This window comes from Protomyctophum bolini (genome assembly GCF_963924005.1).
Source record: "Protomyctophum bolini genome assembly, chromosome: 16".
NCBI classification, from domain to species: Eukaryota; Metazoa; Chordata; class Actinopteri; order Myctophiformes; family Myctophidae; genus Protomyctophum; species Protomyctophum bolini.
In genome coordinates, this window is record NC_137877.1 from 29,131,228 (window position 1) to 29,156,790 (window position 25,563).

At 42.8% G+C, this 25,563-nt stretch overlaps 1 protein-coding gene across 3 annotated transcripts in view; it reads right to left on the reverse strand.

The window, feature by feature from the left end:
* The window catches only part of tanc1b (tetratricopeptide repeat, ankyrin repeat and coiled-coil containing 1b), a 140,063-nt gene that overhangs the window by 38,933 nt on the left and 75,567 nt on the right, over positions 1-25,563 (reverse strand). For all 3 annotated transcript variants that reach the window (XM_080786507.1, XM_080786508.1, XM_080786506.1), the window contains 3 exons: positions 9,838-9,960; positions 6,148-6,429; positions 4,532-4,689 (listed from right to left, as the gene is read on the reverse strand). In XM_080786507.1, the coding sequence (XP_080642633.1) occupies positions 4,532-4,689; positions 6,148-6,429; positions 9,838-9,960 (563 nt within the window). The remainder of the gene's footprint in view (positions 1-4,531; positions 4,690-6,147; positions 6,430-9,837; positions 9,961-25,563) is intronic.

Genomic DNA, 25,563 nt, shown 5'->3' on the forward strand with positions numbered 1-25,563 from the left:
GACGGATAAAAGGGCAGGGCCTCAAGCCCCCTTTGATGTCTATGTGTGCACGTGTCTATCTGGGAGACGGAAGGTTCTCAAACTCCTCTTGGCTGCTTGTCGAATTGCCCTTGAGCAAGACGTGAAAACTGCTCCTGATGAGCAGCTTCCGCTGTCGCTATGTACAGTAACTGAATCTCCGCCATTGATGAATTAATGTGAATTACATTGTAAAGCATATTAGAGTGCTCGGATAGACAGAGTATAAACTGCAGTTGTTTGCCATTTTGAAGTTCCATGCCAAAGCCACACGAGGCGATCACATGAATGCAATTTTGAATGCTAGCTTTGAAAGCCCAGTGTTGCTGAAGTCCTATAATTATACAATTTCACTTTCTCTCTACTCAGTTATCAGGAGGTATTGTTGAGTATGTGAATACCAATGATAGTAGGCATACCAATTCAGGATATTGTTTACTAATGAATTACATTGTTTCGGTACTTTGGCGTTTAAACTTTAGCATTCCTACTTCATCTAGTGTAAACTCTAAACCTCCCTCTCTCCCTTTCTCCCTCTCTCCCTCTCTCTCTCTCTCCCTCTCTCTCTCTAATGCAATTTAAATGAAGGTAAAGTAAAACTAAAATGCACTAAATTGCGGCGAGTCTGTAAACTGGCGAGTTCTCCGGTATCAGTGAATGGCAGATGATGCCACAGAACTTCTTGGCATACAAACAATGAAACACTAAATATGATGCCAGGGAAGTTGCACTGATGTTTAAGAAAACCAAAAGGCACTTTACATAGATTGTGCATTACATTCACCCACCATTCACACACACATTCATACACCGATGGCGGCAGAAACCATGCAAGGCACCAACCAGCCCATCAGGAGCAATTAGTGGTTCAGTGACTTGCTCAAGGACACTTCGACACTAACTCTGGGGGAGCCCGGGATCGAACTGATCCAGCCACTCTACCCCTGAGCCACCATATCAGGTCGTTTTCTTTCAGTGAGCCAGAACGATCCAGAACAAACGACCAGATATAATGTGCTCGTATTGCAATAAATGTAAACATTTGTGGTTGAATGGCAAGAATACTTTGGGTAAACAGTGTTTGTAAACAATGTTTACCCCATCTGAATAGCTTATGTGAGCATATTAAAGAATAGCATAATAATGAATTACTATAATAAATGAGAAGAATTATTATTAATTCTAGCTCCCAAAAGCTAAATTGCTCCCTTCTCTGCCATATGAATCTAGTCATAATTACACAATCAATCATAATTATTTATGTAATTCACATACATTCAACTGACAACCCTCTATTGTCAGTAAAACGGACCTACATTTCTAGGACTGCTTTTTCCAAAATGTCTGCAAAAAATTGCCGATCTACAAGCTCACCTTAGGCTTATGTTCCCCACCGAATAGGCACAGCTGGGGTTAATTTGGTTAATGCTATTCACAACAGAGGTGGTCTGATCAGGTCTTTTAGGACCGATCACCGATCATCTGATTGGCAATAATATGCAAATGTGTGTTGAAAACACATCCACCAGAGATCACTCACTCAAAAACACGTGTATTTTTGTTTGGCTGGTCAATTTGAGATGACAACAGAGAACAAAGGTTAGTAGTAGAAGCTTCACTTTGAGACCTGAGTTAGTTCTCCATGCAGGCCTGTGTCTCTCTCTTTCAGTCTGCACTCTGTCTCACTCTGGTGAGGGATGTTTAGCAGGGGAGCGTGGCAGCCTAGTCCCATGCCCTTTTTTGGTTTTTCACATTTTTATCCCACAATTTTGTAACCCATTTTTTCACCCAGTTTCAATTATATAATGTAATCCTGGGCTCTACACTCCCTCTGCCAACCTGAGGAGACATGACCAAAGCATGTCCGAGGGTCCCCAGACGAAAACTTTGAGAACCCCTGCCCTAGGGTACACGGGGAGAACATGCAAACTCCACACAGAAAGGCCCTTTTGCCAACCCCACCTTGGGTATGGGCACTGATGATGCGGAGGAGAGAACACGCTCGCCAGTGCCCACAGCGTGCCCCACCATGTCATATTCTGAGCCCTGATTGGCTAGCCAGCCAGCCAATGATGAAAAAGTGACGAGAAGTGGCAACTAGTAAGTGGGTCTGCCTCTAGATCCTGCCTGTGACCTCATAATAATAAGACTGCAGGGTACCTCCATGGCAATTTCAACCGCAACACACAAAAGATGGAGCACTGCTGTGCGTGATAATAAAACGGGTAATGCTAATCAAATTGGGTGTGAAATTCGTTCTTGTAGCTCGATATGTACTGACATTTAATCACACCATTTGATGAAAAGTATTGTATTTTTTACTGTACACTGTGTTCTCTATTGCAACCTGTAGTGCTGTTCCTACAGTACGTATGCTATCCCAGCAAGCACGGTCAGCACCTGGACGAATTAGTGACGTCTTGATTGGGGCCGGATCACATCAAACCAAGACTAGTCAGATCTGGCACAGAATATCACCTGATTTCAACCAACATACATTCTGCCCACTAAGACGGACATCCCTGGATGAATCAGAGAAAGTCCGATCGAGGCCAGATCCACTTAAGTCATAACATAACTAGTCAGATCTGGCCCAGAATAACCTATATTATTTCACGTCCTGGAAATGATGTAAAATGTCATCCCCATTTTTTTTAAATGTAGAAAATCTTTGTGTTTCTATGTTTTGAAATATTTCACTTATTAATGAAAATGGGCTTGCCAGTGTGAACAAAAGTGCTTGCTCAGGTGTAAAAGACGATGATATTTAAGCTATGTTCTAAACCAGTGGTTTTCAACCTATTTCATATCAAGTGTCATTATATATTCAGCATTTAAGCCACGGACCACCATTTGATGAGATTTATCCTCGGAGATACAAAACTAAAGAACACAATTCCATGCTGCATTGATGTGGTACCATAAGAGAGATAAGTCAGACGTTTATCAAACATGCTCTAATTATGTAGACCTTTATAGAAGGTAGAATAATGAAGTTGTTTAACAATAATTTAACTCTTGAGCTGGGGACCACCTGGAACCCCTTCAAGGACCACTGGTGGTCCCCGGACCACTGGCTGAAAACCACCGTTCAAGTGAAAGGAACAGTGTGTGACTCCAGGTGAGGCCGTCCTGAACATACTGTTAGCGTTCCCTTGGCAACACTGATAAGTAGACTATGGGAGTCTGGGTCTCTCTGTGAATGAACAAGACTAGGTGAGGATTTCATCATTACCACTTCCTCACGCTATACTCTGCGGCTGATGCAGCAGCCTTTGATATTTGCCGTTTAACTAAGCACTCTGCCGCACAAATCAAACAACCCCCATGATATATGGAAGTCTCTTAAACACAGGGATTGTCTTTCATAAACTCAGCAGATCCCCACGATCCCCCACGGTCTAATTCACGTGGCTTCATATGGAAACGAAAATGAATATAAACAAATGTAAATCACCCGAGTGTGGCTCATGTCACGTCTCTGCAATGCATCTCATACATACTAAAAGCAACACTGTACAACATGAACGGCTGACGGCTGCACACTCAAGTCAGCGGGGAGGAGATGAAGAAACAGTGTGGGAGAAGTAAAGGACCTCATTTCCCCAGGAAATGTTGAGAAAAGTGGACAACGGACCACCCACATCTATATCTGATTAACTCTCACAAAAACAACACAAAATATCTTGTATTTCATCAGACATGGGAAATAATACAGATTTGTTATAAAACCAGTTGGTGCACAAAGGAAGTGACATTGCACCTTGTGTTGTAGGGGCATTTGCAATTATAATAAAGACAATATACAATCACAATAGACGCATAATAACACAAGAAAACCCACAATGTAAAGGACAAAAATAAAGCAACATGAATAAAGACAACAAAAAAATAAATCAAAAATATTTCTGCCAGTAATTCCAAAGGTCCATCTCCGTCCTACCATACAGTCCACATCACAAGGCATATCAGTCCATATTGTACTGTAGACAGGCTTGTAAGTCCTCAAGTTACTCTATTGACCCAGTGTCCTTTCCAAATCAGTGCTTTCAAAATACCGTAGCTAATAAAGGGACCCTCTCATAAAGGGAATAACTCATTAAGTTTTCCCTTAATAGAGTAAGTGATCGTTTCCAAAGACAAACATAGAGATTGGTCTGTTTACGTTTGCGTACCGAGATATACAGTAGAGTGAGTAATAATAATATGATTTTCCCTGTACAATCCTTGATTGAAATTGTAATTGCCTCAAATTGGACTAAAATGTTGAAGAGAATGAGGTTCATTGTGGATAATTTCTATCTGTTGTTTTGTGTGTGTGTGTGTGTGTGTGTGTGTGTGTGTGTGTGTGTGTGTGTGTGTGTGTGTGTGTTGGGGGTGGCCTTAACCACAAGAACCCTGGCGCAAAATATTTTCAGATGGGGGTCCACGGCCAACGTCCTTGACATGAACCGGTTTTGAGAACCTCTGCTTTACATTATATAGGGTTTAATAATGGTTAATAATGTCCTACCTTGGCAGCCAGGCGCTTGACGGCTTCCTCCCTACGCCTCTGGATCTCAGGGGTCCCGGGACAGCTGCTGCTGTTCCTCAGGGTGTTAGTGGCACTGGGTGGTGGAGTGGGCTGTGGAGGCTGGCTTAGAGGGAGCTCCAAGTTTGGCTCTCCTCCACCTTGCAAACATACCGAAAAACTATCTATATCATGTGCACTGCACAAAACATCAAAACGTATAATATGAGGAGGCCATGATGACAACAGGATCATACCATGGCCACAGAAATATCTTGTGTCTGATTAGCTGATAGGTGTCTTTTATATATCCCATATGGGGATACCTCAAATGTAGTCACGGTTTGATCACTGTTCTAAAATAAATGCTCACAAACTGTGTGTAACCATAACTACAGCTATAGCAGCTGCTACTTGTTAGTCAAGAAGGTGATTGCCAAGGCAACACAGTGTTTGTTTGCTGAATTTCTCAATTATAAAACTAAATAAATACAAACACATTTTTGTACATTTGGTGTGAAAATGCACAGCAAGGTGTCCACCCACCTCGTTGGTTATTTTCCGGTATTGGCTCATTTCGTCGTGCATTACTGCTCAATATTAGAATATCAGTGTGACATGCAATTGTAAATTTAAAGGAATAAATGTGCATCTCCATTTTACCAACATGTAGTGATGACTTATGCAATAATTCAATCAATCACAAAGTTATTCCTAGACAGACTGATTTAATATTTATTGCAAATATATGACATATATGCTGCTAAAATGTGCTTATACAGAGTATTGCTGCTCCAGCTCAACTTCAGTGAATATTTCAGATGGATTTAACATCATTTTAAATGATGCAACAATTAAATCAGATTTATATAACTCCCTGCTTATATTTTTAGTTTACTCATTTTACTGTAGGCCTATATGTAGGTATGTTGCTCATGAATCAGTGAATTGAGGATAATGCAGATGAGCCCACATAGGTCCAGGACATATTAATAGTTCCTGCAGAGCTTTAACAGGCATTGGATAAAGACATCTGACAAGTACAGTATGTAAAGCTGCAACAATAAACTATTGCGGTAATGCATCACAACAATGCTAATGTGAGTACTCTTTCCACCACTGACTATAGTATAGTCAGTGGTGGAAAGAGTACTCACATTTTTTACTTAAATAATCAATACTGCAACAAGTAAAAGTCAGGAATTCAACATTTACTTGAGTAAAAGTACAAAAACATTGGCATTAAAATGTACTTTACGTAACAAAAGTAAAAGGATTGATTATGCGGAATGTCCCATTACAGACGTTTTCAAATGTAGAAAAAGCTTTTGAAAATATCCGATCTACAAGCTCACAATTCGTCCTTGATCGGCTATTTTCAAATGGCCGAAAATGTCTATAGGGCTTAAGTGATTAGTGTATGTTTTGTAATAATAATCAAAATCTACAAAGTAACTATAGCAACTAAAGTTTTCAAATAAATGTAGTATTGGAAATCGGAAATACTCAAGTAAACTACAAATACCTCAAAATTGTACTTAAGTACAGTACTTGAGTAAATGTACTTTGCACCACATGGCTAAAGTATGAAAACAAAGTCATTAATAGCACTGACTTACTTTTGGGGGAGGCACTGGGACTGTTGGAGGCGATCTGACGCATGCGGCCACCGTGGCAACTGAGCGCCACTAGGCGGGAGATGATGGCTGTTTTGCCGTAGCCCACACTGCCCACCACAATGGCGCCGCGGTTGTCTACGGACTCGCTGGCCTTCAAGACGTCTTCCAGCTGCTGAAAGAGCCAGTCGCGGCCCACGAACACGGAGTCTGTGGTAATGCTGGGCACCTCGAACAACAGAGGCTTGAGCATGATGTCCACGGGCTTGTAGGGGGCAAAGCGGGCTGAGGAGGAGAGAAGAAGGAGAGAAGTAATGTAAGCCAGTGGTTCCCAAACTTCTTAGCCTGTGAGCCAAAAGAGATATTAGATGTTAAATGGTAAATGGTACATTTATATAGCGCCTTTATCCAAACCATGCACATCAGGAGCAATTCGGGGTTCAGAGTCTTGCTCAAGGACACTTCAACACTAACTCTGGGGGAGCCCGGGTTCGAACTGGCAACCTTGTGCTTACCATCATCCGGCCACTCTACCGGTGGTGGGCATGGAATTAATCAATGTGTTTACACCTCTGCCTCCTCGGAAGGAGGGGGCTTCAACAAAATGAATGATGCAATAAATCTGACACTTGACATTTCTCAGGGTGGAAAACCTGAGGCAGAGTGTTGACTACTGATAGCCAAGCCGGCTCTCGCTGAGTCACCTATACCCGCATTAATTTATCTCTGAAATCGTTTCTTCATTTATATATTTTACACAGTAAAGTCGTGTTACTTTACCCATTTGTAACTCTGAGTGTACAAATCTGACCAATGTGGTTACATTTGTATTATTTTCAGAATGAACACTGAGAATTTTACTGTGTACCACTGCCCACTTGCTATACTCATATATTTAAGGAAAGTGCATGAAGGGGCGTCACTTTTGGTGGAAAAATGCTGGTGACCTTTTCTTATGCTTTGCTGTTGAAATAATGAATCAATTTCCTGAAGCACACTGATGTTCTATTGTCCTTGCCTGCATGAATCAGCACACACTGTCACTTCATTTGGTGTCAACAAGAAACATGACTGGCGATGTCCGCCGCCCAGACGCCCACCCACTTAGACAAGGTCAAACAGTGTATAGCGAGTTAGCGACACCCTCGTCTTTGTGCTATTTTGGTCACTTTTTGTTGTCGGAGGTGCACCCAAAAAGCCAAAATTACACAAAATGTGCTTCAGTGTACATGCTATGCTCAATTGAGGGTAAATAATATTCATGCCGTTTGTGCCACTAAAACACCCACAACCCGTTAAAATAAGGTTAAATAGAAAATGTACATTCTGGGCATTCAACTCCGAGTGTTACGTAAATGAATGCTCAGGATTTTACTGTCTACCAATACCACAACAAAGTATGGGTTAGGCACCACATTTTACTTTAACTTTCTTTGTTTTTATCTCTCATTATTCCTGTGATCATGTCAACATTTCTTGCTTCTATACTGTTTCATGCTTGTTCTGTTTTACTTCAGATCTGTACAGAACTTTGGTCAATCTTGGTTGTTTTAAACGTGCTCTATAAATAAAAGTTTGATTTGACCTCTTTACAGCTGTGTACAATGTGTGTGACAGTATTTAATTAAACTCTTTTAACAGACCAACCCTTGGCCTATACAATAAAATGTATTGTTGTTGAAGGCGGCCAGGCAAATAGAAAATACTTTTTCAATGCAGATATCTTGACAGATACAGTGTGTGGGTGTGTGTGTGTGTGTGTGTGTGTGTGTGTGTGTGTGTGTGTGTGTGTGTGTGTTTTTTTTGTTTTGTTTTCTTTTCTTTTTTTACACCCACAAATTCGAAGATTTCATGCAAAGCATGTCAAACGGCCTACATTGTTAGGCAATAGAGGCTAGCAGAGGGGTCTCTCTTTCTTCTGTAACAATGTAGAAAACGGCACCACACTTCAAATCAACACTGCAGACTACAGACAGTCTCCAGCCGAGAGTTGACTAGTTCAGTGGTTACCAAACAGTGGGTTGGACTCGGGACCCATTTGTGGGTCGCAGACACATTTTTATGGGGCCCTTTGTGTTTTGTTTACTACATTTGATCCATCCTCTGGGATGTGAAAACTGAACCACTGATGTACTGCTAACAGTGATATGCTGAGGGAGGCTTTAGAAGAGGGTCAAAATTCAAATACTAGTATCTAATGGTGCGATGTTAAATTATTCATGTTCTAATAAAATATTAACGGTGGGATTTCTTGCTGTGAACAAAAGGGTAAACAAGGACAACCAAAACATTCCCTGCTATTCAGTAAAAAAAAACCCATATATTTATATTTTAATTAACGTCAAAGTAATCTTTAATGTTAAAACATGAATTTTTTGTATCACCAGTCACATTTTTACTTCAGGTGCACTTTGTGGTTTGTGCACTGTTTCCTTTCAAAAAGTTGTATGTGCAGTGTGTGCACTGGAGATGACCTGCAGTGCACAGTTTGCACTTTATTTCTAATAAGGTCAAATTAGACTGGGTTATAAGTCTTTATACAATCTTAATCATCCCAGATGCATGTTAATGCAAACTGTAATGGAAGTCTGTTGTACGTTGGTGCATAGACACATAACTGTTGCTCTGCATAAGAGCATTTCCTAAATGTGTGGAAATTGTAAATGGTCTGCAGTTGGTATGAGGTTTATCGCCTACAGCTAACTTGTGTTTCCAGGCTGCTTTTTTGTATGCATTGCGGAGCTCTGACAGTCTCACGATCCCACAATTTCGTAACGCAATTTTTTCATTCAATTATCGAATGTAATCCTGGGCACTACTAGCCTGGTAAAACCACTCCCCCAACATTTGCATTCTGCCAGAAGGGAGAGTCTGGTGTCTCTCGGGCAGAGACGATGTTCTCCGTCCAAATCAGACCGGAGCGATATGCAGCCGTATGGGGCCACTAGAGGCGGGATCAACGCGAGACTGATGACATATTGAAGCTGTGCCACAGCGCAAATGTAAACACAACCTAACACTACAACTCGAAATTATTATGGAGATATCAAATTGTTGTCCCGCTGCTTCCAGTTCATCATTTCTGCTTGAGAGAGCCCAGATGCAGGCAGGAGGAGGGAACTTGTGAACTCAATGCTACCGCAATCTGGCAGAGTCAGGTTAGGGCACTCACCCCCTCTGCCAATCTGGGGAGAGCAACGGACTGACATCATGCTCATCATCCTTCAGTGCATGAGGAGTCAAAGCCTTTTCACCTGACAGGGGGGATATTCTCTGGTTGGACGTTGTGTGTGGAAGGAACACGTTATTCCAACCAGTTCCTTTCCCCTCTGTCCATCAGGTCCCTCAGCTGGCCAGGTGGAGGCAGTTTAGAGACCAGGATTACTGCATGTTTTTTTGTGAGGGCACCTACCTAGGGGATACGGGGAGAACATGCAAACTCCACACAGAAATGCCCTTTCGCCAACCACACCTAGGGTATGGGCACTGATGACGTGGAGGAGAGAACATGTTCCCCAGCGCCCACAGTGCACCCAGCGGAACCCAGGACCTTCTAGCTGTGAGGCGACAGCGCTTCCGACTGCGCCACCGTGTCCCGCAAGTGTCTCTAGAACTGGGGAGAAGTGTGGCAGCAGCCTAAGTGTGTTTACCCCACATGCCATCTGTCGAGATAGAAAACATGGCCTTGTTTACCTTTGGAGTCCTGAGGGGGCCTTCCCCCGGTGTTATGCCAGGGTAGGCGAATGGACGTCCGCAGGGGCGTGTTGCGCTGTTCATCAAGAAAGCTCAAGTCTTCCAGCTTGGTGGAACTGGTGGCTGCAGACAGAAAAACAGAAAGGAAAAGACAGAGTTAAAAGTCAGACTATGGAAGTATTAGATGTAGTTTTGGGCGAGAACAAACTTAACAAAATGTTAAATGAAAGACGGGAGCCAGATAGAACCAGATTGGACATGGCATTTGCCATCACTGAATTAACTGAGGAGAGTGGAGGAGAGGTGGAGTAGGTTGTCTTGGCATTTGTAGTTCCCTGGAGGTCGTGTGTGTGTTTGTGTGTGTGTGTGTGTGTGTGTGTGTGTGTGTGTGTGTGTGTGTGTGTGTGCAGGTATGAGTAGGGCAGACAGGAGGAAAAAAAACACTACTTCTCTAATCTCTACTGATCCAAGCTGACAGCTAGGCAGAGTATGGCAGTGAGAGGTTTGTCACTGTGGACACTACTACTGTATGGGCCAAAAACCAAATAAACTACAGATGATGACTCACATGCTGATTGGCTACAGTATGATCCAAAATAAGTAGCCTACATACATCTCTAGATTTATACAGTAAGTCTAGAAAGTCTAGAACTCTAAGTCATATGCATATTCAAAAATCGACTATGCCTTTGGTGTGGTTTGGGCTTTAGACAATAGACCGCCACATGATTAAACACCCAACAACCAGCATGCATGTGCACGCATTGCAAAACACACTAGTATCTCATTACTACAGGATAGAAGCCTCATTACTCAGTGCCACAGCCTTTTCTGCAAGCTAGACATCAGATCTGGATATCAATGCAGATCTACAAGAAAAGAGTATGCTGCAAGTATTTGTTTTCGAATGTCCATTTATGGAGTGAACCCCCATTTCACCCATCCACAAGGAGGGGAAGTGCACCAAAGCATTATGTTTAGAGTATCAATATTATGCATATCATGATATTAGACTGGACATTGTCTGTGATTTTGGATATTTTACTATTGTGATATGGCATAAGTGTTAAAATATCAGATCCGGAAAAATCTAATGATCGGAATCGGATCGGGAGCAAAAAAACGTGATCAGTACATCCCTAATTATGGTCTTTGTAGGAATTCAGCCAAAACTTAGTCAAACACACAGACTTCATTAGTTTTTTGGCCATAGGGTGAAATCTACTGTAGTGCTATCTACTACAAATACTATTAACATTTAACGTTTCTTCCAGCAGAGGAGGAGGAGGCTGGGGTGGTGGAGGGAGTTTGAAAAGCAGAACAGTGCTGTGATCAAGACAAACAATGTGTGAACACAACAGTGATCTGCTTATAAAGACTGCCTACGTAAGTGAACCTTTTAGATTGAGGGCGTATGTGTGAGCTTGTTAGCAAATGGGAATGAAGTAGCTGAGTGAGTTGAACGATGAATGAGTGCATGGAGGGGTCCGGGTAGAGTGACCTAGCAATGTATACCTCCTGCCTTCCGTCTCTACCTGAACCATCGCTACGCTGTTTTGTCTTTTTCAATTATGTGTGCATCAGATCGTTTTCTCAAAGTTCCTCAAATTGCAATGATCCAGTGATCACAAAGCAATCTGGCTTCCACAAGTACCTGTCAACATACAGGAGATTACATACATTAGTGCAACAAGCTCTCCTCTGGACTGCTGCTCTCCCTACAACAATAGCATCACCATGGAGACCTACAGTATATGCTCGCCTAGTCCTGTTGAAGAGGAGAATCCAAGCCAATGCTTTCTAGTCCGTGAGACTCAGCTGGAAGCGAGAGTCACAGATATATTCTCTCCTCTTCCAATGCTTCCCCCTCTACTCGCTCCCTCCCTCGTTCACTCACTAACTTCCTCCCTGGAATGTCCCACTAATTAGAACCCATCTGTTGACAACTGAATGACCCCAAGCATCAATGCAACTTTTACAGGGATAAAAGAAGCCCTCTTGGACACTTTCACTGTAATAACTGATACTTTGAACTAAAATGTACACTGCCCAGTTCATTTAACCACTTAAACCCTACAGTATATACTTCATTGACCAGAGGCGCCCGGTGGCCTATATACTATAGGCTCTCTCCTTTTTTACCCTCAATGGGTCAGAATGACAGAAGGAGAATAGGGACGCTAGGTTTCATGTGGTTAAAAAACCCAAAACACAGCAAAAGAATACAAACACAACACAAGAAAAACACCCGAGTATATCCATTTCTGAAAATGCCAGCTGAGCTTATAGCGACTACTTACAGTGTGTCCAGCTGCAGCAGTGGAACCAGAGTGTCGGGGCACGGCAGAGGGAGTTCCGAAAGCCCTCACCCGGTGCCCAGCATGGAGCAAGTTAGTTAGTGGAAGCAAGCACAGTGGAGGCCCCAAAGCTAAAAGCTCGGAAGAATTCTCAACCCCGTGGACAAACTCACCGGGGGCACCCAAGTGATCCTTCCGCCCCAGTGCTCCCACATCCAGACACACTGGCAGCATTCAACTGGTGAACCAGAGAGGGGCTTGGTTGGCAGCCCCGCTAACTAGAGGCTCACACAGTCACAGCGCCCACGGCATTAAGGCGCTCGCTAAATGAATGCAGGGCTTTCCGCCGGGAGAGCGTAGCTCTCCTCCTGTCTCTGCACCGCCGCGCTCCCTGCCCAATGCCCATGCCTTTACACACACACACACACACACACACACACACACACACACACACACACACACACACACACACACACTTTGGCGAGCGAGCAAGAGTGTGTGAGACAGAGAAAAAAGTAAATGAGGAGAAAATCAAATGAATGCTGGGCAATCTGGACTCCAACGTCGCTGATTATAGTTTGCACTGGGCAGCCGGAGAGAAATTAATCAAAGATCCACTCTGACAGATACACATACACTCACAGAGAGAGAGAGAGGGAGAGAGAGAGACAGAGGCATGATGTAAGAGTGAGAGAGATTGGAGAGAGGGGACATGCAAGAGAAGGGCACCACGGAGAGTAGAGACAGACAGACAGGCAGAGTGTGAGAGAGAAATCATGTTGAAAGTCCATGCAGCAATCTAGCTATAGCGCATCACTCAACCACCCCAACACTGGCCTTATTGGACTGCAGATAGAATGTAATGCCACTGTTCTTGTTTTTCTCCCTCTCACCTGCTTGACATTCCTGTATAAAATGTTAAAGGTGTAGTGAATGTTTTTCACATGTTTGGACCATATCCGTGGTCATCATATGGGAATACCTACGTAACAATGGATGCCAAAAAATGGAAAAATACTAATTTTTGTGTGTTTATAAAAAAGAATGTAATCACTTCCTTAAAACGAAAACGTGCTGCGTGATGATGTGTAGAGATACACATCATCAATTGACAATCAATTGATTTTGAAAAATGAACATGACTTTATGGTTCAAACACATCCTGTGTGGCTGATTTTCTATACCCTCCCTAAAATACATGAAACGTTGGTGGAGCCCATTCCTGGGCGTCCTATAGTAGCAGGAACTCGGTCGTTTACTGAGCCTTTGTCTAAATATATTGATCTACACATCAAACAATTGGTATCCAACCTCCCGTCTTTCATTGAAGACACAACAGACTTTTTAAATAGATTAGATTCGGTACAGAATACGACCAACTCTGAATTGCTGTGTACTATGGAATATGGATGTCACTAGTTTATATACCAACGTGGCTCATAAAGAGGGCGTGGCTTATTTTCTGAATCAGAGAGAGGTTCAGAGTTCAGACCCCCCCTACTGCTTTTCTCGTTGACATGACACAACTTGTGTTGAATAAGAACTACTTAAAATTTGAAAAATCAGATTATTTACAATGTCAAGGTGTGAGTATGGGGAGTCCCTGCTCCCCTAATTATGTGAATTTATTAATGGAGAAATTTGAGACAGATTTCATTACAATAACAACCCCTTTAACCCTTGGTTAAAATGCTGGTTTAGGTGTATTGACGATTTTTATGGTACAGCAGAACAGTTGGTTCAAGAACTATGTCAATACTAGAATGGCTTCGATAGAGTACAGTAGAGAGTCGGTATCATTTTTGGATGTTTTAATACAGAGAGAGGGAGATAACTTAACAACTTGTGTTTATAGAAAACAAATTGACAGAAATAATTACTTACATAAAGTTATCATCCTTAGTTCGGGATTAAAGAGGAGTCTACCTTAGTCTGTAATAATCTGTAGTTCCAACAGTGCTTTTGAGAGACAAGTGAAAGACTTGTGTGAGCGATTTAAAACCAAAGGTTATAGTGACAAAGTTCTGAACACCAACTTAGAGAGAGCTAGAGAAAAAGAGAGAGCTTTAGCTTGTTGACTCCCAAACCTGCTCAGGCAGGCGAGTCTAAAATGGTTTTGTCTACAGCTTATTCTATTTCTCCTCTATGTCAGGATATAAAAAATGCGATAAAGAAGCATTGGTACAGTGTACATATTATCGAGTGATCCTCATGTGGGGCACATGTACAAAGAGCCTCCCATTTTAGCACATAAAAGTGCTAACAATGTAAGAGACTCTGTAGTGAGAGCAGACTGTTATGTTCCTTCGTCCCACTTAATGTCAGAATGACCTGCGGGTAATTGTCCATGCAATAATTGTGTTCATTGCAATGCAATGATCAGAGGTAATCATATTTTACATCCACATTCTGGTAAAAATATTGATGTCAAGAGTATTATTACCTGCAAGACTAAATGTGTGGTTTACCTGCTGAAGTGCCCATGTGGACTGTGTTATGTAGGCAAAACTAAAAGAGAATTACAGAACATAAGAGCAATATTAGAAACGGGGATGAAAAATCTCCTGTGGCTAGACACTTTAACGAGGTGGGACATAAAGTGTGCTCTCTTAGGTTCCAGGGTATAGAGGCTGTTCAGGAGGGGACAGTGAAAAACTGCTGTTACAGAGAGAAGTGTGGTATTGGCATACTGTATACACACCTTACAAACTGAACACCCCAAAGGGCTCAATGAGGAGTTACTACTAGGATGTTTTTACCTTTTCCAATTATCTTTCATAGAATGGTTTAAAATCTGAGTCTGTCCGTATAGAGGGGTCTTAGAGACCTGCACAGGTCAGGTTTTTGGTTTATATGGATCTTAAAACAGTGCCAAGCCCAATATGGTGTATGTGTATGTGGTTATTGTCTTGTTTTCTTCTTTTTTTTTTAAATGGGAAAATAACTAATGATGTAATGATGTAAACAAACAGTACGTGGTGCACCCGGACCGGTTAGTGCAACGCACCCAGGTCCCCTTTATAAGTGACACAGAGACACAGTTTAGATTTAAGCTGAAGAAGGCCTCTGAGCCGAAACGTCCATTCTGCTGTTGTTGTCTGCTGGGGGAAATCGAATAAAAAACAAGAATCCTAACAGAAGGAGAGGCCAACCCCCCCAAAAAAGAAAAAAAATATGATTTTTTATTTTTTGTTTGATATCAATGAAAAAGCACTAGGACGTGTGTACTGTACTCGTCCTCTGGATGCATCGGTTGGATTAGCTATGACGTTTCTACACGTCGTACGGTCTAAATGTGTTAATAGCTGCTAAAGACACAGTGACTATATGTTACTTTGTAGCAGATCTCTCAAGCAAAAGATGAAAAGTGTTAGTCAGTTGGACTTGCTGAAAAGGCACAGATGTGCATGCACGCACACGCGCGCGCACACACACACACACACACACACACACACACACACACACACACACACACACACACACACACACACACACACACACACACACACACACACACACACACACACACACACACACACACACACACACACACACACACACACACACACACACACACACACACACACACACACACACACACACACACACACACACACACACACACACACACACACACACACACACACACACACACACACACACACACACACACACACACACACACACACACACACACACACACACACACACACACACACACACACACTAAACACCGCCCGCGCTCATTGCCTGAATGGGTGGCTCCGGGTGGCCTTGTAAAGACAGCAACTAGCAAGTGTCTCCTATTCCCTTGTCACAGAGAACAGCTGTTCGCTAGCTCGCTATGCTACCGTTTCTTTACGTGATATTCACAGACATAACAGCTAAATCTGTGACGCATTGTGGGAGCCATGCAATGACGGATGACAAAATGGCAATTTAAGTAAAATAACTGTGATTGGGAAGAAAAGCTGATGCTGTATGAAAGTAGTGTAGGCATAGTTTTTAGTCTGAGGCATGCATTGAAAAGAAAGAAGTATTTGGTAGTGCTAATGGAACCAGGATGTCCACACCTTTAGATATTTGATAGTCTTCATCTATCCCACTACTAATGCACGGACTGCTGTGCAGACACTGTAGCCAGGGCGTGGCAGAATGCATGCAGCTTCACATGACACTTTTATAGAGGAGAGCTGTGAACAACACACAAATCATGTCTGGTCGCCAGGGTTGAGGGCGCTCCCATAGTAGTTTTGAAGATGCATGCAAGCCTGCACAGCACAGCCGTTTTCGCACCTCGCTAACCTCGCTAACAAAACGTGCCGATCCACGCCGAGTGTGACAGCTTGAAATAACAGGAATTGGATGCATATCAATGGTGATGGTCCATTGTGTCGACCTGCTACTGTAAGTAGCCTAGCCTAGTAGTCTAAAGAGTTGGATAACAGTGGCTTATGGATTCATTAACTAATTAAATTACAGAGGTGACATTTGCTAGGTAAATGCATAAATATGACAACACTAAAGTTACCCCATTATGCAAGTAAATAGAACACAATTTGATATACAGAATGTTGTGGGTTAATAAATAGGTCTAGAGGTTATTTCAATCAGTGATCATTCAGTGACATAGCCCCACTATAGTAAAATAAAATCACACCTGTGTGAAGTAAGTGGTGCAACTCCGTGTGGGGGTCCCCGGGGGGATGGGGGGGGGGGGTTCCAGACCCACAGGAACTCACCCGAACTCACCCAGGTTGCCGACCCGATTCCGGCGAGCCGCCCGCGTCCGAAACGGTTGAGAAATGACAGAGTTACCGTGTGGGGGGTCCCACTACTGTACTGTACTGTACTGTACTGTACTGTACTGTACTGTACTGTACTGTACTGTACTGTACTGTACTGTACCGTCACTGTACTGTACTGGCACACCAAAAATCACCATATATAAAGTTAATATGTGCGTGTGTTTGTGTGTGTTTTAGGTTGCGCACAGGTGGTGAAAAACAACCATGCTGTTTTCATGCTCAGATGCACCCACCCACCCACCCAGCCACACACAGTCACTTAAGGAAGTGGTTGCACCACTTAAAAACCCACAGCACATCCCTGCTCGTTGCAGACAAGCCGTGACAATGACTATAGCTATGAATAAGAACACACTAAGTCTGACGTGCAAAGACAGAGGATGAGTGCCAGAAATAAGGGTCAGATTCCCATTCATGTGCTGTGGTGGGCCAAGCGGGTGCAGGTGACGTCCCTGAGTAGTTCCAACACTCTATTTAGAGGTGTCCTAAACTCCTAATTACCTGCAGAGACACAGACCGAGGACCTCTAAGACAAGGGCAATGTACAACAATAGACAGAAGTCATTAGCGTTGATTTGTAGATTTCTATTGGATGTATTCAACATCCCCAGTTCGTCCACTGGTCTGTTCATGCCATTATAGCTCCCGGAGAGCGAATTACACAATTCTCATTGGTGGGGAACTGTCGATCAATCTAAGACAGATGGCGTGGCGGTTGCAAGATAGTAGATAGCAAGCACACTGTGCTTTACAGACTTGGCACTCAGCTGCATCTTGGCAGCTCTTGATCCGTCAATGAGCTCCACTGAGCTGAATGTTAAGTGGCCCTTAAAAATCTGAGCGGATCGATTTCTCGGGAGGATCTCTAATCTCGCCACCTGCGTGTGACCTTCAGGCATCGACAATTCTGAGAATGGACATTTTTGTCGGGTGTCATCGTGACCTTTTGAGAGAGAGCCCAGAGGACATAAAGGTGCATCGCTGTCAATCACTGGTTCTATTCAGTCTCCACATAGAGGCAGTCAATGTCTACACATGGCCAGAGGCACAGGTGACAATGGCAGTGATGGAAAAACTACTCAATTGTTCAGTATCACTACAATGTAGAACTACTCCGTTACAAGTAAAAGTCCGGAATTCAAAATGTACTTAACCCATTCTGGACTCACCTCAAAATAAATAAAGAATATTCTAAATAAAAAATAGCAGACCTACAGTACAAGCTCGTAGCGTGCCACTCGGTGGCACGCTATGAGCTTGTAGAGCTGCTATTTTTCAATAGCTAAATTATAAAATAATGTTTATAACACCAAAAGGGGTTCCCGCCCAAAATGGGTTAAAGTACCAAAGCAGAATGTGTATACAAATATTTTGAAAATAGCAGATCTACAAGCTCACAATGTGTTGCATCGCAACGCATTGTGAACTTGTAGATTGGCTATTTTCAATTGGCCGAAATGTATATAGGGCTGAAGTGGTTAATGTATTTTTTGTAATAATAATATAAAAGTAACAAATGATTGTAGTGGTGGAGTAAAAGTACTATATTTGCCTCTGAGATGTAGTGGAGTAGAAGTAAAAGTATTGGAATTTGGAAAGTAAAGTATAAATATCTCAAAATTGTAAGTACAGTACTTAAGTAAAGGTACCTAGTGACAACTATGAACAAGCTACAGACGTCGCTCCAAAGGCCGACTTGACAAGAGCCAGTCATTTCAGCAGCGCACATCGTCAAATAATGTACCAAATAAAACATGAATTTACAGTACAGTGTACATGATGGAAGCCAGACGTGTTATGCTCAGTTTCTTCACCAGTGTGAGAGGATGTGATCATTTCAGACAGTTACTGGGTAACCCAAGTGAACCTGTGAAACATTCTAGGCAGACCTATACAGAGAAATGTCTACATGTGAAGCAGGTGGAGAAGATAACATCACCCCGTTGTAATGAGACACAGATTTAACCTTTACTCCAGTACAGTAAAAAGGCCTATTCATAGTCCAGTTTTCAGTGAAGAGGTGGCCACCGAAAACTACAAAATGACGCCACGCTGCGGTGATCACCGCTCACACAACACACCTCTCTGTGGTCACCTCTTCACCGAAAACTGGACTATGAATAGGCCTTAATGATTCTACCAGGGACCTGGGCAGAGAAGCAACAGAACCGCGAAGCTGTCCATCAAGCGAACTAGCTTTATGCCCCGGACTTTCGCCTTATAGTTTAAGACGTAGGGGCGCCGTCTCGCAATGTTCGACACGGCAACTCGCTCGCTTTAGCTCGCTTGGTGGTGTCTCTCGTGGCTCAAGTTTGCTTGAGCCCCGTCCGAGTTGTGACCCGAGAGGCACAGAATAGTAAATCCTCCCCCCAATGAACACAGCGGAGCGCTCCCTACCACCCGTCTCACTTCATCAACAGGGTACAGACTTGCATCTGGAGCCATCATATAACTGTGGACACAACCTCAGTGATCCTCTCATGGAGCATGGGTGATGAAGAGGAGGAGGAACAGTAGGCGAATTGGGAGTGTAAACTAGCGCTGGAATTGGGCTGAAACTCACCACAAGTCCAACCGTGCATGGCTGAACAATGTGGACCAGCACATAGTAGCAGTGCACTATGGCACCGTTCAGCGGCCAGAGTGACCCTAACTCAATCTCACTGTCTGAAGAGCCCAACCACAAGCAGCTCAAGCTAGGATTTCAAAACCATGGAATTCCAGTGGCCAGACTTAATGTGGCCCTTTAGACTCCATAAGTCTTTAGCTTAACTGAGATGAATTAAAAATAGAAATCTTATTATCTAAGCCTAGCAAAGAGTGGCAAAAGGAACCTAGGAACCTTTGAGACGGATTTTGTCATGGATGGCTTAAATCTATAACAGATGTGGGAGGAAATCCAACCTTGAAATCCTATGAAGGTGTTGAATAGTCACATTTCAGTGAAATGAGAATGACTTAGATCAGAGCTAAGATAAACTGTGTGTGAAACACATACATCTTATCGGTGACTACAGACGGATAGCAAAACGGAATGTGCGAGTCGTCTGTCAGTGTCCGTCTCTTGCTGTTCTGTCACCTCATTTGGTATTCATTCACCCCTGGGCAGACACCACTTTACATACAGTAATAACATTTGCATATATCATTACTGGGCCCATGTCACAGGCAATTTCTGTTTGATATGTCAAGACACCTGTGATGATGTTTGCACTGGGGAAAATGCTGTCCACCTTTCATCAGCTGAGTCCCTGTTGAGCCGAATGCGAACGGAAAGAAAAGCCTGGATACCGAGGCTACTGTTTGGGTAGCATTACTACTACGAGGATCCCAACCATAGCCTCCCTCAACTGCATGGAGACAGCTTGTACAATATAAGAATTAAAGTTATTTTTTAATTACAGTACTTCAAGTTAGTCCTTTTTGTGTTTGCCTTTGTGTGTTTATATTATAGTGAGTAGTTGATAAAAACCTTAAGCACACTTTACTCTGCCTTTGTTAGTTCACGGGGGACTGGAATAGATCCTGAAATCTCCTTACATACTGAATTGAATCATGAATGGAATCAAATCATGACCCTAAGCATTGAAAATCAAACCAAAACATGAGATACCAACAGTTGTACACCATTAGTAAAAAGCCTACTGTATGACTAAACGGAGAAGCAAAGGATTCTGTGTGGGAGGAGAGCAAGGGAGGAGAGGAGGCTGAAATCAACCAGATTGATTGTTGAAAACATGATGGGTGACATATGTATTCTTGTGGAGGTGGCCAACTCGCTTGTTTTAACTTTCAACACAGTGATTGTAAATTTCAACACAGTGATTGTAACGCTACTGTAAGTTTCCAAACTTGGCACAGATGGATGATTCCAGTACTATACATGTACTCCACTTCTCTAGCCATAACAAAGTGTGGCCGGAGTGTGACAGCTATCAGATTAGAGCAAGAATCCATGTTAATTAAAGAGGAGACAATATTGTGTTTAACTAATTTTGTCGCAACAATCTCATTGTCAGTGGAGTTCTCACCTCCACCAAAGGAACAGATGTGCCATGGCAGACATTGGCAGTTAGCATGGCACCATTCCAACAGTGCTGTCTTTATAACTGCAATGCTGCATTTCAGCGCTGGCTGAAACATTTACTATGCATGACAGAGAGTCAGAAACCAGCTCCTTCAGACAGCTCCTATCAAGTAACAATAGAATTAAACACAGTCCAGAGAGAGTGGGAGAGAGAGAGAGAGAGAGAGAGAGAGTGAGAGAGAGAGAGAGAGAGAGAGAGAGAGGCAGAGACCCAGAGAGAGAGAGAGACAGAGAGAAAGAGACTAACTTTGAATTCAGATCTGTCCCATGAGACAGGTGCTGTGTGTTAACGTTTGTGCAAGCAGCCACAGCAGATGCAGGCTCAGAGGAACGCTGCTTGAGTTCTCATAGCAGCCTGATGACAAGCTAGTCACTGTGTGTGATCGCTACGGCAGCGCAAACGACACTTCTGAGCAACGTGTGGACATTCCTAATGCATAGCTGACATACTAAACGCACTATACAGCAGCTGATGGCAATAGACAGATGCACAAAACCCACATGGGGCCTTTTGCCGTGCCTCCGCTCCCTGCAGCTTTATGTGACAACATTCCCCTTATATACCACTGGTTCACAAACACTGGGTCGCGTCCACATTTTTATGGGTCCCTTTCCTTTTTTGTTTCCCACATTTTGTTTTTAATTATTATTTCAAAACATTCTCAAAAACATTCCCAAAAAGCTACCTTTTTCATGAATTAAAAACCTTTTTTTTCTGTAATTTCATGAAGAAATAATTAAAGAAAAATCTATGAAATTCCATAAATTTAGAAAACAAATACTTAAGTAGTAGTGAAAATAGTCGATCTACAAGCTCTACAAGCTTGTAGATCGGCTGTTTTCACTAGTCAATTGATCAGTGGTAACAGAAGCACTCGAGTAGTAATCTCTGCAATTCCGGCCCTGTGTAAAGCCCAACACACACCGTCTGCGAACGCTGTGCGTCAAAACAGCCGCCTCTGTTATTTTCAATGAACCTATCCCACACTGGCGGCGTCCGACGCACGCTGGTGCGCGTTCACGCCTCGCCTGACGCTCCGATACGCCACTGTTCTATTTTCCAGGCGTTGCTGCACCGCCTGTGCCACGTCGCTGCGCACCCGCTTTACAGACGGTGTGTGTTGGGCTTAAGCTATTTACCAACAGGCCACAGTCATAATGTTAATAAACAATAGACTCCACTACCGGCCCTCCAACTCTCTGTACATAGTCTTGCATAGTGATGAGCCTACAGACACATCTGGGGATTTCATGTAGGGGCTGGGTGAAAACAATTCTGAGATAAAAAATAATAACTGCATTGTAGAACCAATATTAAGACTTTAAGGTGGTTCTTCACATTGGGACCGTATCAGCATTGGTTAAAGCAGTGGGTGTAGGTTTGTTGCAGCCGTTTTCTCCGCTGTTCCAGCCCATACAATGAATTTAGATTTCCCCAGACATAATTGGTTGGTGGAGATCACCGACCATCTGGCTACGAGAGACTTCGCTGTAGTCTGTACATGGCCAGACTATTATCACTGCGTATAGATACAGTATTAGTCTGGAATCTCTGTGTGGAACCTAGGGGTGGATTTAAAAAAATTACTCTGCCTGGTGATAAACTAGCCCCATATTTGCATATGGAGGGAGTGAAATCCAATCACAACTGAGCGGTGCCAGGCCAAGGGGTGGGGGGGGGGGGCATTTTTGTGGGGCGCTAGCCTACATCCAGCTATTAGTTACCGTCCACAAACATCATCTTAAACAAACATTAAATTCCCATTGACAATGAATGGACAATTTTACGCCATAGTGTCTGAGCAAATGTCCATTTTAAAATATGTCCATTTTACGTCATGATGATGTACGATGATAAGAGCACCCCTCACTTCACACGTGTGTGATTTTTTCCCCTTTTGCAATGGCAGATTTGTCTGGTTTCCAGGCCAACACTGTACCACACTCTGCGCTAACTCTGTACCACACTCTGCCATACTAGTTACCCGTCTCTTATTCTGACATGGGGCCCTATTTTCGTCAGTGCTAAACCTCTTATCCCTAAATGTCTTTGCCTTTTTGAGGGGTGCTAGCCCCTCCTATACACAGGTTTAATGTTTGTCTTTAGTTCATGTTTGTTTTGTAAACGCACATACGGGTGTGATTTTTGAATAGTTCAAATAGCTGATCTACAAGCTCACAACGTGTTGATGTGGCTAGCTAACAATTTGAATATGTTTTTCAAAATAGTAAAAAAAAAAAAAAAAAGGGCAAACAAGTTTAGGGATAAGGGGTTTAGCACTGACGAAAATAGGGCCCATAGATACACACTCACACTCTCTCTCTCTGCTCTGACAGATTAGTGTGTGACAGAGGGCCAATCACATGATGACAGGTCCCTCCTATGGAGGCTAGTTCAGGGCACAGTGTGACATCGGCTGGCTGTAATTGGGCACTTGCTGGGGCAAAGGGGACAGCGTGGGGCTGGACACTAAGGCGTGTCCATGGCAACGCATTTTGTGCATCAATCATCCTGATCCTCACGACTTTGAGAAAAACTCAAAAGCAGTTTTCTGAAAAACCTGTTTCTATGGCAGTGGTTTTCAAACCTTTTCATGTCAAGGACCCCTAGAATTTAAAAAAAATTGTCCAGTGACCTCCATCTCAAAATATTATAATAAAGTATTTATAATAATATGAGGTGGTTAAAAGCTACAGTAAGGTGACACTGCCTGATTCTACAGATGGATTTCATCAGGTGCCAGAATATGCCGCATTGCACGGATTGGATAATCCATTAAGTTAAGGACATTGCAATAATGGACACCCTGCATTTTATTGACTGCAGTGATTACTTATTGAGGTACTTTGTCCCACACCGGTCTCATTTATTTATTTAAATTGAATGCAATGTAATGCATCACATGAATAATCGCATAAAGGTTAAATTGTTTGCTTCTAACTGAATTGAATTGAATACAATTCCAAGGTCAGGAGCTGGGATACACACACGGCTGTATGCAACACCCCACCCCGACCCCTCCACCAAGTCACCGTCCCTGGCCCCTGTGGTGTGACAGGATCATATATTGGCCTGAGCCATAAATGAAGTTGTCTTTCCGTGTCCTTGCTGTCCTCTCTCCCCGGGGGCGACTTTGTCCAGCGTAAAATCGGAGGTGTGAATCCGACAGACCCCAGAGGGCATCGCCGCCGAGGAGCCATGACATCAGCCCATAAACTCCTGGACCATACACACACCAAACGGAATGACTCAATCTGAGCCCGTCGCACACAACATACAGGATGACATCATTTAGTAGTGACATTGATTTCAGACCCGGAAGTGTAGTTTTATAAGATGCTGATGCAGAATTAAGGTCCTTGCAGACTGGATGCGTTTAATTGATTACTTTATTTTTGAGCGGGCAACATGTGGCTTTGTATGCTACTTTAAAAATATTTTTTATATACTTGAAATCTTGAAACAGGCCTAATGAGTACTTTAAGTAAATTTTGAAGCCAATACTTTTGTACTTTTACTCAAGTACATTTTGAATTGCAGACTTTTACTTGTACTGGACATCAGCCCATAAACTCCTGGATCGTATACACACGGAATGGAATCACACACACACACTGGGCTCAGACGGAGGCACAGATAAACACACACACACATACATGCACAATGTAACACGGTCAAAGACGTCCTGGGCTGTTGGCTTTACGGGACAGTCTCGCTCCACACTGTCAGATATATTAACGAGGGAATGTAAAAAAGGGGTATTGATGGACCGTTGGAATAATCATTTAACTTTCAACAATCCAGCAGGAGTCTTCAGCATAATGCAATGTGTGCACTTCTTTAGGGTTTACAATACGGCTATAGATTCATCAGCAGGTTGTAAAGATTAACGTGTTGTGCACCAGAGGTAAACAGCGTGTGAAATGCTACCGTGGGCAGGTTTGTGCACTGCAAACAATGGCATGTTTGCTTGCCATTTCCAAGTATTATTGGGCGAAGCTTACTAAAAAGTCAGTGGGTATATCTGGCAAACATTGCATCCAAAATATCAAGAGGCAACAGACGGGCAAATGAATACTTATTTTACCACGAACAAAAGCCAAGAAAGTGAGATTCATAGGGAGCAACATACTGTACTTGCACTAAATGACATTTGTGGATATCCAGCCAGACTTCAGGTAACACAGGACGTAAAATATAACAGGAGCTTTGTGCTAAAAGCATACAAACCAATGGTTCGCAAACTTTTTAGCCCATAACCCAAAACAGAAATTAGACATTATCCTGAGACCCAAACTAGTGAAAAGAGCCAATCTACATGCTCACAACGCGTCGCTTCGCACCGCGTTGTGAGCTTGTAGATCGGTTATTTTCATTCCTTCTTCTCTTCTAATTTATGGAATTTCAAGTTACTGAAAAAATCATTGAATTTTGGTTTTTAATTCATGAAAAGTTTAGCTTTTATGGGAACGTACAAAAATGTTTTGAAATAACAATGATTAAAAACCAGATTTAGGAAACAAAAAATAAGGG